This window comes from Macaca fascicularis, chromosome 12 (assembly GCF_037993035.2).
Source record: "Macaca fascicularis isolate 582-1 chromosome 12, T2T-MFA8v1.1".
In the NCBI taxonomy this organism is placed as follows: domain Eukaryota; kingdom Metazoa; phylum Chordata; class Mammalia; order Primates; family Cercopithecidae; genus Macaca; species Macaca fascicularis.
In genome coordinates, this window is record NC_088386.1 from 125,723,822 (window position 1) to 125,742,721 (window position 18,900).

At 36.8% G+C, this 18,900-nt stretch overlaps 1 protein-coding gene across 36 annotated transcripts in view; it reads right to left on the bottom strand.

Annotated features, from left to right (window-relative positions):
- The window catches only part of TRIP12 (thyroid hormone receptor interactor 12), a 157,219-nt gene that overhangs the window by 23,210 nt on the left and 115,109 nt on the right, over positions 1-18,900 (bottom strand). For 19 of the 36 annotated variants that reach the window (XM_074010394.1, XM_045367828.3, XM_074010389.1 and 16 more), the window contains 15 exons: positions 17,597-17,750; positions 15,870-16,098; positions 15,436-15,554; positions 14,127-14,334; positions 11,459-11,559; positions 11,049-11,223; positions 9,879-10,020; positions 8,459-8,650; positions 7,036-7,187; positions 4,554-4,726; positions 3,739-3,812; positions 3,451-3,650; positions 2,690-2,817; positions 1,190-1,341; positions 370-512 (listed from right to left, as the gene is read on the bottom strand). In XM_074010394.1, the coding sequence (XP_073866495.1) occupies positions 370-512; positions 1,190-1,341; positions 2,690-2,817; positions 3,451-3,650; positions 3,739-3,812; positions 4,554-4,726; positions 7,036-7,187; positions 8,459-8,650; positions 9,879-10,020; positions 11,049-11,223; positions 11,459-11,559; positions 14,127-14,334; positions 15,436-15,554; positions 15,870-16,098; positions 17,597-17,750 (2,342 nt within the window). The remainder of the gene's footprint in view (positions 1-369; positions 513-1,189; positions 1,342-2,689; positions 2,818-3,450; positions 3,651-3,738; positions 3,813-4,553; positions 4,727-7,035; positions 7,188-8,458; positions 8,651-9,878; positions 10,021-11,048; positions 11,224-11,458; positions 11,560-14,126; positions 14,335-15,435; positions 15,555-15,869; positions 16,099-17,596; positions 17,751-18,900) is intronic. The other 17 variants (XM_074010403.1, XM_045367841.3, XM_074010396.1 and 14 more) reach the window with 3 other exon arrangements.

Sequence of the window (18,900 nt, forward strand, 5' to 3'; positions counted from 1 at the left end):
TGTATATGGCCAGTGGCTTACATTTACCACTGCAGTTCTAGAGTCCCTGACCCAAGCAGGCTCAGAGAATCAAGCAACTACACCTTTGGAATCCAATTTTATGAGAACAGATAATTTTGACTATCTTCAGCCAAACTGCTATGTGTACTTTCCTATTTCATACATAAGACACATACTACCAAGAAGATCCAGCCCCCAAACTTGCCTAGTCTGTTTACATGCTAAAGCCACACAATTAAGCAAGTTGTGATCAACGGTATTAATAAACATTTGACTAGGTCCAGTAAAGACAATGTTTCTGTAACAAAATACATCAAGACCAACCCAGTAACATTTCCAAGGCCACCATTACAGAAGTGATTGTCTTACCAGGTTTTTCCTAGCTCAGTAAGCCATGTTGGGATGTTTCCTGTCATGATTACTAAAGGATCTTGAAGTTGCCTATTTGCTTTTGCTGTTAACTTACTGTTAATAAATTCACTAGTTGGAATAATTTCCTTGCACATTGCATTCTGTAAAATGTTTTAAAAAAAAAAAGTCTACATGTAGTAAAACATTAGGATTATATTCACAATCTCTTCCATTATCCCCAAATCCATGCAAAGTACCCTGAATTCAGTGCTGGTTGCCGACATACAACACACAGCCTCTCATTACTGTGTCCCACCTAAAACAACAATTCCCACAATACACTGTTAAGCCCTCACATGTACCCCTTGCCACTGCTGGGCACCGCCCCCAGCCACTGCTGCTGGCTCAATCATTCAGTGATGTTGCAGCTAATGTTTCATGCAGGGCCAATTCCTTTACTCTTCTCTATGCTATATAAATATCAACGGCAGCATGCAACTGTTACCCAACTTTTACTTGATATATAAACTTCTCGTTACATGTACCTAAAGAATTTTAACTATAATAAATCCATGTTCAAGTTTCATATTGTAGCTTAATTTCATAAATTTATTGCTAGAGAAAATTTTACAAATCTGCCAAGAGAATTAATCTAAGCCTTTAGTCTTAGACTAGACCGGGAGAAAAAGTGGGGGAGAAGTTTCCACTGATGCGTACATTATACTTTACTGGGCTAGGATCCCTGTATTTAGCTGAATCACTATTTCCATTTCTAGTGCAATAGGAAATTTATCAATCACAGACCATGAAAACTTCTTAAGTAGGCAACGTTACTCACATCATACAAGTAATACCAGTATCGACTGATAGCATGTAAAACTCTTAAAAGAAGGATCACATCTAATGACGGGTCTTCAAATGTTATATTTTCAGGTGGTGTGGGAATGAGGTAAACTTCTAAAGGATTTGATACTGATGGGCACACTCCATCTAAAGGACAAAAGATCAAAGTAAGTTTTGATCAAAGTCAGAAAGGTGAAGCCAGTGCAGCCAAGGTCCTATCATCGCTAAAAGAGTAACGGACGTTGTTATAGTCAACGCTTGGAATCCTATTAGTAGGGTATTGATAAGTTTGACAGTCTTCCCATTTTATCTTACATATAAAATGCCTTGGCTTATAACAATTTCACTTTCCCCTCCCAAACCCAAATAAACATTATAATGAAGGAAAGCTGGCTCCTCTACATTTCTCCTTTATACCAGAAACAACAGAAAACGGTAAAATGGCTGGAGGAATAGAAACAAACTGTTTAAAGTTAAGTTCACTGTTAGAGAAATTTCCCGGATATTTCATATCCAGTTTGTAACGAGACGAATACCTCAAAATTAAAAATCTGGTAAAAGAGACTTGGTTATTTAATGCAAGGCTTAGGACTGAACAGATTGAGGGTTTTCAAGTAGGGTCTGCAAATCCTTTGTTACTAGGCTGCATTAAGTAAAGGCACCAAAAAAATAAATCTGAGGGACTCAAAACAGTTGCCGTTTACTTATAGCAAGCAAAATAATAAAAAATCATACCACCATCATTTCGTAAAAGAAAATGGCATTTTTTAACACCAAAAACATAACAATCTCAAAATCAAGAGCCTTTTATATTGAACAAACTTAGTTGTGTGAAAAAAAGTGCCACAGGGCCCTTATTCCTGTGGACCAGGGAAACCAGTGTGAGAAAATTACTGTGATGGTGGCAGGGAGGGGGGTGGGGGGGTCTTCCATGGAAAAATAATATTGTCTAACTCTAAGGCATTGTTAGTATCATATTTTTAAAGGGAAGAGGTGGGGGAAGAGAGGAAAACTATAGACGGGAAGGAAGTATTACAGAGAAAAATAAGTCTATTACAAAGTGATGGCTATATTCGATGGTCATTACATTACCTGGCATCACTTTTTATGATTACTATAATTATACTACTGTCATGGGTGACAATAAAAAAGTAGGCACCAATTGGTCAGTGATCACTACCTTCTGTCTCTTCTTTAGTGAACATGTTCTACCAATGAAATTTGTTTCAGCCTTCATAAAAACCCAAACTGTTAATGAATAGGGAATAAGCTTTTTCCCAATTTTCCTTCTCAATTTAATTTTGTAGGTACTTAACTTTTCATTTTCTAGATATTAAAGTTGAGGATTAAATGTGATCAAACTGTTGGTAATTTCATTTATTTCTCAATTATATTCAAAGATTTTACTACTAAGTCCAAATCACTCTTTGAAAATCATGAAAATGGGAAGACTGCCCAGTTGGCAATCCATTTTCCCCTTTATCTACCATCTTACCGTGCCATAACTCATCATGCTTTTTTGCATTTCTAGGGGAAGTTTTCGTTGGAGCTGTTTGGGCTCTTCCTCTTTTACCACCAACACAATCTTTATTACTTTCTTCATCCTCTCTCACAGGTTTATACCTAAAATGACAAGACAGTATATAAACCAAATGTAGATTTTGAAACTGATACAAAGCCAAAATCTAAGCCACGGACACCACAGTTACCAGAAGACCGTTCTGAGATCTATTCCCCTCTCTCTCCCTAGCATGAACGTGGAGAACTTCTTAGAAGAGACCACCTAGATAGAGACCACCTTCCCAGGAGGGACTGCCTGAGAAACTCCAAGGGTGGTTCTGAGAAGAATGGCTCTCTTCAAGCATATGTAACAGACACTCACAGACAATGCAGGAAGCTGCATCCAAATGCCTCTTAAGGACTCAAGAGATGCCCAACTTCAGATTACCTAATGGAACATCATCTTATGGCAACATTTTTGTCTTAATTAAAGACCTGAAATAAATCTAGAAAAGTAGATGTAAACCATGGTTATTGTCCATGAATAAATGTTTTCCAGTAGAATGAATGAGGAGGCTATATATACATATGCATATGTACCTTATCAAATATTTAAAATCATCTTTAAGAACTAAAATGTGTGATTTAGGGCCCCCTATCCTTATGAAAGCCAGCCATCAAGTTAATGTGAATTCTAAAACACAAGAACAGTTTCAAAGTTTATGAAAAACCAAAAGAAAGAATTTTCAGACTTGCCATATTGTATGAGTCTTTGTCCAGATACCAGCTCTGCCTAGAGGATTGCTCTCATCATCCGTGGATTCTCTTTCATCTTCAGCCTGTATACTAAACTGCCGTACTGCCTGATACACGGTCATGTTATATGGCAGCAAATGTTCTCCAATATAAAACTGCAGCCTGTGTCTTACATTTCCTGAATTTAGGAACTGGGCAGCCTAAATAAAGCAAAGCAAAAGCCATTTAAGCCAAAGGCCCTGAACTTTATATAGTACATTATGACATGGTGGGAATATAGTACCTTACCAGAGACTCATCTATTTCCTCGTCTGATCCATCGTCATCACTGTCTTCATCATCTTCTCTTACTCTTCCATACCCTGAAGACCCAAGTAGACTTTTAAACTCATAGCGATTTTAGGTGTGAAAAAACAAATTCTGTATACACTGGTTAAACATCTTCTCAGAAAAACACATATAGGTTGAGTATCCCTTATCTGAAATGTTTGAGCCCAGAAGTGCTTTAGGTTTCAAATTTTTTTTCAAATTTGGAATATTTGCATATACATAAGATACCTTGGGGACGGGATACAAAGCTAAATATGAAATTCATTTATATCTCATATACATGGTGTGAAGGTAATTATATAGAGTATTTTCAATAATTTTGTGCATGAAACAAAGCGTATGTACACTGAACCATCAGAAAACAAAGTAGTCAGGTGTGGAGTCTTCCACTGGTGGTGTCATGGCAGCAATCGAAGTTTCAGATTCTGGAGCATTTTGCATTTTAGATTTTCAGGTTAGGGATGTTCGACCCGTATATATTACACTCTGATCTATGAAGCAGAAAGGTCTAAGAAAATTGCCAAACACAAAATGTCATTTCTACTACATTTCACCAAGATAAATTAACTCATCATTCAAGTAAGCAGTCAACCCCTAGTAAGTTCAATGTATGACTATATACTAAGTAGAAAAGAAATGACAGGAATGTAAGTTCCTGCCATCTAGGTTTTAACAGAAACAACATTCAACAGAGAAATAACGTATATATCTCTTAATGTAAATTTCTCCCAAATATACATACATAACACACAAAACAAATACATGGAAAGTACCTCTAACTACAAGGTATCTCTCGATGGCTTGTACCAAAGCCAGAGGGTCGATCTTGACAGGTCCACCCTTCCACTGCTTCACATTTGCACAGTCTGGATGTCTTTGTAACTGGCATTTTAATTGATGTGTGTTGAAAAATTTTAAAGCCTGTGATCCTCTGTTGAGAGAAAAGCTCAAGATAATTTGTGAAAAAAAAGTTAGTCTATTATTTTCACATTTAATATACATTAATTCAAATAAACGCAAGTTAATACAAACTGCTAAGACACACTAGTACTAATCATTTACTTACCAGTTCTGTAAATGTTAAAGCCAATAATTCAAGTTATTTAGAAAAACATTTTATACATAAGAAATAAAAGACAGATGTGTATGCGAGCATATGCAAACCTTAAGTCTAACATTTGACCTCTGTTCCATCATAAATCCATGTGAGCAGAAATACTTCACCCATGAATATTTAATTATTTTTCTGGAACAAAAATCCCTCAACTATTTAAGCACATTCACTTCTGCAGTATTTTGCCCATTTCTACTGAATTACATTTTTAAAAAAGCAAAAAAAAAAGGCCGGGCGCGGTGGCTCACGCCTGTAATCCCAGCACTTTGGGAGGCCGAGGCGGGCGGATCACAAGGTCAGGAGATCGAGACCACGGTGAAACCCCGTCTCTACTAAAAATACAAAAAATTAGCCGGGCGCGGTGGCGGGCGCCTGTAGTCCCAGCTACTCAGGAGGCTGAGGCAGGAGAATGGCGTAAACCCAGGAGGCGGAGCTTGCAGTGAGCCGAGATCGCGCCACTGCACTCCAGCCTGGGCGACAGAGCGAGACTCCGTCTCAAAAAAAAAAAAAAAAAAAAAAAAAAACCCAATTTTATTTCAAAGATTTCAGCTACAAAATTACTTTAAAAACTAATCTTTAGGATGTACTTTGCTATAACAGTTTTGAATGAAGCAGTTTAATAGCTACAGCAGTTGAAACCTGGTCATGATGTTTAATTGTTCATTTCAGAAAAGCTCTGGCAGGAGTCGGATACAAACTTAAACTGTGATTATCTGTATGATTCCACAAAGCAAGCTTGTCCAACCTGCGGCCCACAGGCTGCATGCAGCCCAGACTGCTTTCAATACAGGCCAACACAAATTCCTAAACTTTCTTAAAACACGAGTGTTTTTGTTTTAAGCTCATCAACTAACTTTAGTGTTGGTGTATTTAATGTGGCCCAAGACAATTCATCTTCCAATATGGCCCAGGGAAGCCAAAAGACTGGACCCTCCTGCACATAAAGCATACAAATAGGGATGTGGAGAAGAATATTCCATTTTATGAATATATATATATGCAAACATACTCTATATAAATTTGGACAAAAATAAAAAGCTTCATGATTTTCTCAAGCACAGGTGAAAATGCCCCCTTATTTCATGAACTCCTCCAGGAAAGCATAATGATTGAAACTGAGTAACACACGCCACATTAACTTTCAAAGCCGAAAAGAAACCCTAGTCCATGATGCGATTGCCTTATCACTCAACAATGCTTATTGTTCTTAATTCAATCAAAATTTTAAAAATGTTTTTAAAACATCAAAATGTGGATTTAAAAACCAAACTGGGCTGACTCTGGTGGCTCAGGCCTGTAATCCCAGCACTTTGGGAGGTCAAGGCAGGAGGATCACTTGGACCCAAGACCAGCCTGGGCAACAAAGTGAGACCCCGTTTCTACAAAAAATAAAAAAATTAGTGGAACATGGTGGCACATGCCTGTGGCCCCAGCTACATGGGAGGCTGAGGCAGAAAGATCTCTTCAGCCCAGGAGGGCAAGGCTGCAGTGAGCCATGTTCACACTAGTGTACTCTGGCTTGGGCAACAGAGTAAGACTCTGTCATAAATAAACAAACAAACAAATACCAAATTTCCTATTTTTTAGGCTTCCAGTCAAAATATTCCATGAAACTTGTAACATTCCACAACATAGAACAATTCTTTCCTGTAGCACCTCAAGAGTCCTTAAAACTACATTAAAAATATATATATTTATTAAACTAGTAAAACTTCAAATGTTTGAACCCATCAAAATACAAAGTTTTAACCACTTATATTACATACAAATCATACTGCTCAAAATGTAAACGTTATTCACATCCGCAAAAAATGTTTTATGCCTATTGAAGTTAAACACAAAGTTCTTAAAGAAATTTTGTATGTTGAAGTGTATCAATTTAAGGAAAACTAAGTCTATTACAAGTTACGAATACAATCACTGGATTATATATTTATAAAGCATCCTGTTTAAGGCACATGGCATAATTTTAAAGACAAAAAAGCATTTGATTCATTCTTCAGAGTACTTTATTTCTTTCATTGTTACAGCTGAATGTTTTCTGGGCTGATCAAGACTTTACCAGATCTCTTGCCATCTTACCTCAGTGAAACTAAGTACCAAATTCCATGGCAAGGGTATAGCCAGGCAATGGTCCTTACCTGCCTCCTGTCCCATTTCCACTAGGGAAATCATGTACTTTGACTGGAAATTGTTCCATCTGGCTGAGGCAGTTGTTCATCTTGTGAACTAATGCCAACAAAGGTGCATTACCCACTGGTTCCACTCTTCCAATGGGCTCTTCTCCAGGAAGCTAAAGTTATAAATAAACAAACAGGTTAAACAAGGCCTTTTCAAAACAAAACTCTCCTCAAAGAGAAGATTTAATAAGCAGCTTTATAAAAAAGAGTAATTTGTCTATTCATCTTTATCTTTTATTGCAGATTTGGTTTGAACGACATTACCACATCAATTATTTCAATAAAGACAATCGTTTTGTACAGTCCACAATCCTGTATTCACAATCCCTACATCCAAAGGCTCTGAAAACAGAAGTCACTTGGTGGCAAAATCTGATCCAAACAGACATAAGGCTATTTACAGTCTTTATTTATCTGATTTTAGTAAGAATATTCATGTTATGCTATAAAAATATTTAATGCATATGATACAGAGTGCTATTCAGAAACTGCTGGAAATTTTAATGTACTATACACTGTAGGACCCTTGAAACCCACCCATCTCCAGGGGTTTCAGATAAGAGATTGCACATAATCTTAAGTATGGTGTAAAACTATACATAATACTGTCACGCGTCTAACGAATCAACAATAAATATTAACTCTGCTTTAGGTGGACCCACAAGTTAAAATACAAGCAATGCTCAAATGCCTCTGAACACAGCAAGCGCATGGTGAAATAATGTTAACATATAGGAGAGCTATCCTAAGCGCTATTACATAGATAATCCAGAGGGAAACGGCCCAAGTGATGCCTTCTCCTTAAGCCACTGTAAAACAAGGAGAATGCTGTCAACAGTATCCAAAGATGACCCTCTTGCTCTGGCCCACTTAAGAGTGAAGGAAGGGGAGCCACTCTGTGGCTCCTGGCTTTGTAATCCACATTATAAACGGTGACATAAATGGTCATCAAGCACCCTTGATGGGAACTGTTACAACTGTATTTTATGTACAAAACAGGAAAATATATCTCCTCTATCTTATTATAGACGTCTATTTCCCTAAAAGGAACTAATACAAACTTTAATACATTTAAAAACAAATATTGCAAGTAAAATACATTCACAGGAGAGAGACTACTATTAATCGTTCATCTTGCAAGCAAAAAAGACTCAAGATACTTCAACCATAGAAATAGTGACATGAGCTTTGTTAAATCCCCATTTCATTGTTTTACTATTTACTTTGATATATAGAAGTTGAAAGATTCCAACTGCATAAAAACCTAGAAGTTTTCCCTCAATGTCTTGACCCAGACCTGCTGGAAATTATTACTGAGATTAAAATATATGCATTAGTGAATACTGGTTCTTATAAGACATACAGGCATTATTAGGTAACTTACTGGAGAAGAAAAAAATACATGAAGAAATCTCTTTAATCTGATTTCTCTGCTCACAGCATCCTTTTCACTTTTAGATGTCAAATAAAGCAACAGCTGCTTCACAAATCCACTATGTTGGATTTCAAATGATGAAACATCTGACTCTGAGACTATGCTACGGATTTCTACAAGGCACTCAGCTCCACCATCCACCTGAAAGAGTTAGGAAAAGTATTTCTATATTGATTTAAGCAGTACTTAAATACACGACTCACATATCCTCAAAAGGAACTGAATATATTCTCAACGCCCTTAAAAAAAAAAAAGGAGTGGTACAGTCTTAGTAAATCCTTGGAAATTATGATTTTAAACACACACACACACACACACACACACACACACACACACAAAATATTTCATGAGGAAAACGAGGAATCCATAATAACATAAGAAGAAAATCTTCGCATTCAACCAATGTAGTTTTCTTTAAAAAAGTATTTCTAAAGGATGAGAACACAAAACTGAAGAATAAGGGGCTATAACACCAGAATGAAAAGAGGAATCAAGAATACAAGGTGTGGCTTTAAATTAATACATTTAAGGTCTCAGCAAAATGAACAATGTCTTGGAAAACATACGACCAAAACTGCTCAAGGTACATCAAAAACATCAAAACCAACAACAACAACAACAAAAAAACAAAACTGAGAACCAGATGAAACATAAAACACTTATTAGTAAACCTCTAGCCTCTCCTGCCACTCTTGAGACCCCATGTGGAGAGAGGGTCTAAGGAAGGCCTATCATCTATACCTATAGTTGAGGATGACTTAGAAAACAGATGTGCTTATGGGGACATTTCTGAAGTTTCTTCATTTGTCAAGAATTATGAGATGTGAAGGAAAGAAAGTCAAAGATGAGGTTTCTAGTACATTTAATATAGACTGATGAATCCTGATAGTCAAGGGATAAGTAAAAGAAATGCCAGCACCAAGGGTGTATATAAGGTAAGAGTCGATGTAGGCCGGGCGCGGTGGCTCAAGCCTGTAATCCCAGCACTTTGGGAGGCCGAGGCGGGTGGATCACGAGGTCAGGAGATCGAGACTATCCTGGCTAACATGGTGAAACCCCGTCTCTACTAAAAATACAAAAAACTAGCCGGGCGTGGTGGCGGGCGCCTGTAGTCTCAGCTACTTGGGAGGCTGAGGGGGGAGAATGGCGTGAACCCGGGAGGCGGAGCTTGCAGTGAGCCGAGATCACGCCACTGCACTCCAGCCTGGGAGACACAGCGAGACTCCGTCTCAAAAAAAAAAAAAAAAAAAAAAGAGTCGATGTAGGATAGCTAAATCCACAGGAAGCTAGAGAGTCATGAAGGAAAAGAGTAGCAGGAGATGCTGGGAAGAGACTGAAATAGAGCAGCAAAATGCACTGGCCACAGCACCTGGAGGTTGAGTTGTTCGGTTGCAGCACAAAGTCTCTGAAGGACATTCAAGGCAGGGTTGCTTCCATCCATATTCTCAGAACTGAAATAACGTTCGACAAATTTATGTGCCTGCTCCTTAATCCAACCTTTAATTTTTTCTCTACAAGAAACAAAAAAGAGATATTAAAGTCCCAGTGTATGTAGAAAGGATATAACTTCTGATCAAGGCAAATAGCTGCTACACTTAAAATCCTTTCTGGTCTATGCTTAGAGATTAATAAATTCAGAATCCATAACCAAATTAACTTTCACTTTGAAAATGGGCTATGATGGAGAACTGTTTAAAAACTTAAAATACACTGCAGGTTATTACATGAATTGTAAACAAAGTGCACTAATTTTTTGGAACCCTGCAACCTAACACTTTCCTAAGTGTTCCCTTTATTTTCTAAAGTACACACATATGTGCATTATCCTTGCATTTCCTGGAGAGCTGAAGTCAAGATTTACAGACCAGAAACACACACCTATTAAGGATGTAATAAGCTATGGCAAACAAGACCCAGCTGCTTAAATTACAAATGCTGATAGCTTCAGCAATTCATTCACTTAATTATTTTTAAACACTGAAATTCAGATAAACAACCAACAAAACCAAAGACAGCATGTTTATTTTCTCAATGACAATTGGTCTTTTAAAATTTACCTGCAGAGGGAAGTAATCATGTTGGTATGCTACATGCAGAACCCCAAAATAAAACAAGTCCCAAGGCCTTTAAAAAAAAAAAAAGGCTCTCCCCTAAAATCTTTAAGTTCCATTGTACTGGGTAGAGAAATTTTATCACAAATGATGTGAAGAGTGTGGACAGAAAATGTCAGCTTTTCCTTGTCTGGAACAAAACTGAGAAAGAGGTTACCCAAGGAACACAACTTCGTTTTGAACATATGAGACTTTCAGTTAGGTATGCTGGAAGGAGTTTCAAAGCACATGACTAGAACTTAGGACAAAGCCAGATGCAGGGTTCATAAACTGAGAACCTACCTCATTCTTGAACTATGCTTCTAAGAACAAATTAAAGTGTTGTGTCTATGTATCATCTCCATACAATAAATGTAGTGGCTGAAATAATGTGAAGTTTTTCTAATATGGGAATAGAAGCAACATAACATTCCCCCCCCCCACTTCACCTATTATTGGAGATGGTATCCTTTGAGGCAGCCCTGGCAAGGCCACTACCTCCTGCAGTCCGTGCTGGCTCAATGTTGTTGCTATTGGACTGTGCACTTAACCTTCCCCATGTTTTTGGATTCAAGCTTGCCAGGAAAGAAGATTTAGGTGACTGAGTAGTGGTGGGGCTTTTAGCTATGAAAAGAAAAAAGAACTACAGTTAAGCCATTTTAGTTTAAGTCATGAAAAACAACTGATTTTTAAGATTCACAGTCTTAACAGATTAATAAACTAAAAGAACTAAGAACACTTAGTCCTCAGGAAACTTAGGCATACTTCAAGAGCCACTGGCAGTTTTAATGAAGTAAACATTTCTGCACCTGCTACCACCCTCCCCTTTACCTCCCCATAGTTTTATCAAAGGGGTTACCTTGATTGTCTACTTTGTCATCATCTCTTGGAGGTGAGTACTTTGGCCTTCTTGGCCCTCGTTTTGGCAGTCGTTTTCTCTTTAGAACATCACTTAATCGACTATCACCATGGGAAAATATGAGATAAGTTTAGTAATTACCACTGTTTTGTACCTTTACTCACCAAAAAAGCAAGCTAAAATGGCAGAAACAGTGAGTTATAAAATACTGTCATAACAAGGTATGTTCTTGTTTAGTGATTATTTAATGCCAATTCTGTGCCAGTCATGTTCTAGAGGTGTGCAGACACAGGAAATGATTATTCAGAAAGTAACTAGCTGTTTAACTATACTCAACTATGAAACGTAAAGCCCAATAAGACAACTGATCAATTTTCTATGTTGTTCAACTTTAAACAGTAGTATGTAAGTATATAAAACAAATATGCAACACAAAGGAGCAGAATAAAAATAAATGGGTAGTCATCAACCTGAAAAAGAATGTTAAATCTGCATACCATACTTTTTCCCCTAACCAAAATGGCCACGAGTAACATATACATAACACTTAGTGTTCATGTTGTCAAAATACTCCTGCCTCTAATATACTACCGAAAGTAATTTCACAGTGTGACAATGGCAATAACATACTAAATAAATGTATTTATAAACATTTTAGTAGGGTTTTTAAAACCTATATACAAATCTGGTGAGTAGTGCGAGTAATTTATTCTGAATTAGAATCATTTAAACACCTGTAGCCTGTTCTAATGACATGAGAAATAGTTTGTAACAGCAATAAATTTTTAGATTAACAAAGCTAAATAAGATGAAAAGGCTGAAAAATGTGGTTTAGTTGGTCTGTGGCCCAAATAAAACTGGAAAAATCTGAAAAAAAAAAAAAAAAAAAAAACTGGAACGTTTCCAACACCTGACATTTCTATGGAATATACTTAATAATGTGCTCGAATATGCTTGACAATCAGGAAAAATGAACTTTCAAAGGATGAAAAATGTAATTAATTTCCATTTAAAAAATATGAATTTTTCATTTGCAACCATGCTATAATATGGAACCACTTAAAACTATTTAAAACCATGTAAAAATATTTTAAGAAAAAAGTTATTTTCTCTTTCTTTGGCATAATCAACTGTTAGACTCTATAATCAATTCCAACTCCTTAAATTAAAATGGCTCGGAAACACTGCATTTGAGCTGGGCATGCTAGCACATGCCTGTAGTCCCAGTTACTTCAGAGGCCAAGGTGGGGAGGCTCATTTGAGCCCAGGAGTTCGACGTTAGCCTGAGAAACAGAGCAAGACCCCGAGCCATGTCTCTTTAAAAAAAAGGGAGAAAGTAAAAAATTTTTAAAGGGAAAGAAATATTCCAATTGTCTGAACTGTATCATCCCCTGTAATTTACTGAGTATCTATGATGTCTCAGGCACCATGCCTACATTATAGTAAAAACCTGCAATAACTTATGTTACTGCAGCAGCTAGTGGGTAGGAATGGGGCTGGGAAGGAAGTAAAGGAGAGAGCAAGGCTGGAAAGGAAAATGGCAGCCAAAAGCTTGTAGTACTCTTGTACTTCCCTGTAGAATCAGGGAAGTACAAGAGTCCCCAGACCTCTCCAAGTCCAATCTCCTCAGACTGGTCAAATAACATGGGTACCAGTTAAACTCAGCAGTTTCCTAAAATAATACCCACTGTGCCAGAAGTTCAGTCTGCCACAAGTCTTGAAACTGCCAACATTCATATTTAAGCTAGACTAGAAAACTGCCACCAGGTGGCACCAATTCCCCTCATCCCCTCTCCTACCTGAGTTAGCTGTCTGCACAGGACAATGCTACCCTGCAGATTGTAAGACTAAATGTTTGGATCCCACTTATTATTACTATATTTTAGAATGATCTACTTTTCAGCTTAAAAGAAGCCAAAAGGAGTACTGCAGTGAATACATTCTCAATTTCAGAACTGAATTTGGTTCATCATGTACCACTCATCCAGTAATATTAAGCTTCTAATAGAAGAAAATAAAAACACTTTTAGAGTGTGGTTTGTTTCTAACACAACAAAACGGAAACCAATAGAAGGTTTGGAAACATTCTTAGCAGCATGGTATAACGAAGATTAAAAGCTGATAAATAAATCGGAGTAGAGAATTTAAGAACTCCCATTTTCCCTTATTAAAAGCAAAGTATTTACTCCCAGTTGCCAATTAAAGATAAACTGGAAATCAGTATTTTTTGGCCTTTATTCTAAGACTTCTAATTTTCAGTATTTTTAACTGTATCAATATCTGGATGTCTCTAAGGTCGTATGTATGCAGCAGCACAAAAAAGTCCCAAGATTATGAAATCAGAAACCAGAATTCAAATCCCACAACGTTAGATCCTACAAGTAACATAAGTGTTGTAACACTGTGCAAGTCACAAATGCCTCTGACCTTTAGTTTCCTTGTATGTCAATGGGAATAAAACTAATCTCTTACAGTTCCTAAACACAACCCAATATAGGTTTCCAGTAAATCTTTTCTTCCCATTCTCATTAACAAAACACAGATGGAAAAATACTATATATATATATATATGCTAATATGTTACCATTTTACTCCCTATATGATTCTTAGGTACCAAAAAAAGCACTAACAGCAAAGAAATAAAAAACACAACACAATTCTTACTTACCCTTGAGGGCTGAGATCTAAAGAATCATCTCTGCTGTGCTGCAAGCTGGGTGATCCCAAGTCAGCTGCAGCGTGAGTGGCAGCTGTGGCCGTCCCACTGCTGACTGAAGTTGTGGATCCCAAGGATCCTGACCCATTCGTACATGCCTTTGGTGGACTTGTCAACAAAGACTCGGATTCTGCTAAGTGTTTTACTTGATGCATTACACCTTATAACAGAGATGAAAGGGAGTCAGTTGTAATCAGGAATAGAACCTTCTCCCCACCACTACAAAATCCCTAAATACCAACACTGACACAATACACAAAAAGACTAAAACATAACTGGCAAATAGGTAAAAGAAATTAGAAGCCAGAGTTTTCAACTTGACTTCAATCAGAAAAAAGTATAAAAACTAAAGGTTAAAGAAAAATACTTATATTGAATGTCTTCTAATCTTCAAAACCAGATTATATAAAACTTAATAGGGTCATAAAGTCCTACTCAGAGTTCAAAATACTCATTATAAAAACAATAATCAATTACAGAAATACAGTGCACACCCTGTGGTGTGATAGCCAGAAGGGATGAAAAAGACCTAGAATTATCAGTTAACTTCCAGTGCTACAAAAAGACAAGATCACATTAACACTGTCACCAAAAAAAAAAAGAAAACAGCTATTGAAGGGTGGGAACTATCACATCCTTGAAGGTGTGTAAAGAGAGCTAAACATTAACTTGTGAGGCAGGGGTTCCTATCTGTCCTGGAATCATAGGAGAGTATGTATGAAGGAGCGTGACTAAGAACTATAAAATGTATACCAATGTGTGTGTCTGATTATCAGCTAGTATAAACTATATGCAAATATGTGGATAAATTTAATGTGAGTGAATGAGCACACATTCACAGTTTTCTGGGGAAGAGTCCACGACTTCTATCATTCTATCAGACTCTTATTAAAAAACAAACTGTAATCCCATGCTGAGGCAGTAGGATTGCTTGAGGCAAGGAAGTTGACATCAGCCCAGATGTGCGCTAATTTTTGTATTTTTAGTAAAGTCGGGGTTTCACCATGTTGGCCAGGCTGGTATCCAACCCCTGACGTCAAGTGATCCACCTGCCTGGGCCTCCCAAAGTGCTGGGATTATAGACGTGAGCCACCACGCCCAGCATGAAAGACACATTCTATGTACTCCGAGCTGTAAGCTAACAGGGCTTTAAATGTCATTTTTAAATTGAAAAGCTATCAGTTTTTGTTCAACAGATTAAAACTTTATTTCTATTGAAGTACTATCTAGACTAAATGACTATTAATTTATATGACATTACCTTCTCTTCTGAAGTAAACACTAAAAATATCAGGTAACTTCTGCATTAAGATTTCTGCCATCTGAAGTGCTCCCACTACTATCTTCAGGTCTTGGCTTGACAGCATGGAAGCAATGTGACTAAAAAAAGAAAGCATTTGTATATAAAACTCTGCCTGAATTTGATGATTATTTTTGGCCATACTACTTTAAATTGAGAGCAAAGCATTTTCATTGTGAAACCATTCTATTAACATAAACATTTTTCTTAACTGTTCAACTTTTATATTTTATAAAAGCTGTATGTGAATATGAATAGACATTAGACAAAAAAGAGCTCAAGATACTCCAAACAAACTTTTGTGCATATTTTTTCTATTATTACTTTAGAGGTTTCTGAAATTACTTGCAGAGATTTGAATTTGTAAAATGTTTCTACTATTTTCATTAACACACCTTGAAACAGCATGATTTTTCAGAACATCCTTCAGAAGTTCAGCATCCGCAAAATAAATTATCCTAAGAATTGCTCTAAGGCACTTATGTCTGACCGCAGGTCCTGCTGAGGAACTATACACTTCATAAAGAACACCAAATAATGTCTTAATAAAAGACTTAGCCAGTTCTGGATCCTCTTTCATAAGCTGTGCTCGAGCATCATCCTTCTTTGACTCTGAATATCCACCTATTACATAAAAAAAAAAAAAAAATGCAATCCTGAAGTGACAGACTTCAGAAACACAATAAACAATATAAAATACTCGAGTCAATGTAATTCTTGAAATGCTATGAAAACTTTTTCATTATAAAACACATGAACTTCTTTGATATGATCAACTAGGATTTACAAAGATGCTAAAGGCAACATTAAGACAGGCAAAATTCAGCTCTCTAGAAAACCAGTGACCCATTCGGACCAGCTGAAAGTAACAATTCATCACCACACTGTACCTCTTTATTTTACTGATATATATTCAATGAAACAATAGGGAAATCCAGTCCTAACCAACTAAACCAGTGGTAAGAAACAAGAGTTCTAGAAATACACGGTATTTCACTAAAAGCTTTGTAAAATGGATAAAAAAGGTAATTCTGCCACTTTGCTTAGTGACATAAAGTGTGAGGAAAAGATAACTGATAAATAGTAAGTTATACATAAGGGGTTGACAAAGTACGGTCTGTAAGCCGAATCCAGTCCACCACCAGTTTTTGTAAATATAATTTTATTAGAACGCAGCCATGTACATTTGTTTACATATTGTATATGGCTAATTGAAGGCTACAATGGCAGTGGTGGTGAGTATAGACTATATAACCTGCAGCACTTACATTATTTGCTCTCTGGCCCTTTTCTTTTTCTTATTTAATTAATTTATTGAGACGGAGTCCCACTCTGTCGCCCAGGATGGAGTGCAGTGGCGGGATCTCAGCTCACTGCAAGCTCCGCCTCCCGGGTTCACACCATTCCTCTGCCTCAGCCTCCCAAGTAGCTGGGACTATAGGCACCCGCCACCATGTTCGGCTAATTTTTTGTATTTTTAGTAGAGACGGGGTTTCACCGTGTTAGCCAGGATGGTCTCCATCTCCTGACCTCATGATCCACCCACCTCGGCCTCCCAAAGTGCTGGGATTACAGGCGTGAGCCACCAAGCCCAGCACTATCTTGCCCTTTTCCAAAAAAAAAAAAAAAAAAAAAAAAAAAAAAAAAAACACATTTGTGGACCACTGTTCTCTAAACTACAGCTGCAAAAGCAATAAACTAAATCCCTGAGGGGAGAGAGAAATGTCAGAAACCTGGCTTTGTTTTTTTTTTAATCACGATTATCTGTCCTCAGTTAATTCAGATAATTTTGGCAGGAAGGTATAAAATACAAGGTTGGAAAGAACTAGTCAATGGACCTAAAGGTATAATAGTAGTAACAGGATCAGATAAAAATCTGCATGAGCGAATTCTAACTCGAGTCTCAGAACATCAGGTAAGTAGACAAATTGTGGAAAAGACACCAGTTAATACTGGCTCACTCATCCATTACTGCACATGATTTAAGAAATCCAAAACCAAATTATTGTTATGCAATTGACTTAAGCTTAAAAAGATACTTAATGAGCCAATTATTATTTATTATGCAAACACAAAATACTGCACAATAGTATAGTGCTATTTTAACTCAGAATGTACTTACTAGTGTTACTATTGGCTAAGGGGTTAGGTTTTCTCTGAATGGCACGTGCTGTTCCCGTGTCCTCATTGATTTGCTGCATAGAATTAAAATCAATAGTATAAACTCGTCCCAGAGTGGACAAGCTTATCTCATCCTCACCGACCTGATGGGCTGCCTGAGAGCAAAGAGAGAGAAACTTTGAATATAAACATTGAGAAATCTATTTCCTTAAGACACAGTGGGGACCCTCCAAATATGCTATCTTACATATTTATTTCATCAGGCCTTAGATGGTGAAGTTAACAGAAGATGGAAAATTTAATAGTGTAGATAGGACAAAACTCATTCATTCACCAAATCATTTTTAGTTAGACATAGGTTACATGCCTCAAGCCTTATCAGGGACCCTTAGACAAAATGCAGATAAAATCTTGATGAAAGATCCACCTATGTAGCATCACTGACACAAAGAAGACACCATTTGTATTAAGAATGCTTTTGAGACATTGCTTATAAAAAAATCAGTTATCCATAAATCTTGGTATTCTTAGATTAAAAATGTTATTTACACGATGAATTCTTAGCAACCTACCAAAATCCTCCCTTAAACAAAATGATCCTATAAAATTGTCCTCATGAAACAAAGATAACTTAAAGATTGAAAGGGACACAACTGAAACAGATTCATTGCCAAGGTTGCGTGTGGTATACAGAACATATTTGAGACAGTTCAATGAACACGAGTTTGATTTAAAGAGACTCCAGAAGTGACAAAATATTCTCATTACAGAATCCAATCTATGGAACTCCTAGGCTGAATGGAAGACAAGATTCTCAGCACATATGAGAGAGTAAGCTAATAGTGAAGGTGATCAGGAAGCTAATAGTGAAGGTGATCAGGAAAATGCTAAAAAGAAGATGACTTAGAGTTAGAGACCAGGACCGCTATTAGCAGGATTGGCCTGCTTATATATTGCTTATATACAATGCTGCACAAAACACCAGTCAAAGTCAATTTTCTCATAAAAGTTGGCTCTGAAACTGGATTTATTTTTAAAACTCTTGATTTTATGATGTAAGTCATTGGTTTAAACTTTTTTCTAAAATTCATTTTTAGAAACGAACTAGAAGGCACCTTTAAAGAAGACTGTCTATTCAAAATGTGTGATGTTCTAAAAAAAATTCAAACATCAAAGGTTGAAATTAGAAAAGACATAAATTCTTACAGGTGTCTCATGTATTGAAAATAGTAAATTATGCATGGCATCACAAATAACACAGTGACCAACACCTCCTAAGCTGGAGCAAATATTATGCTAATTTAG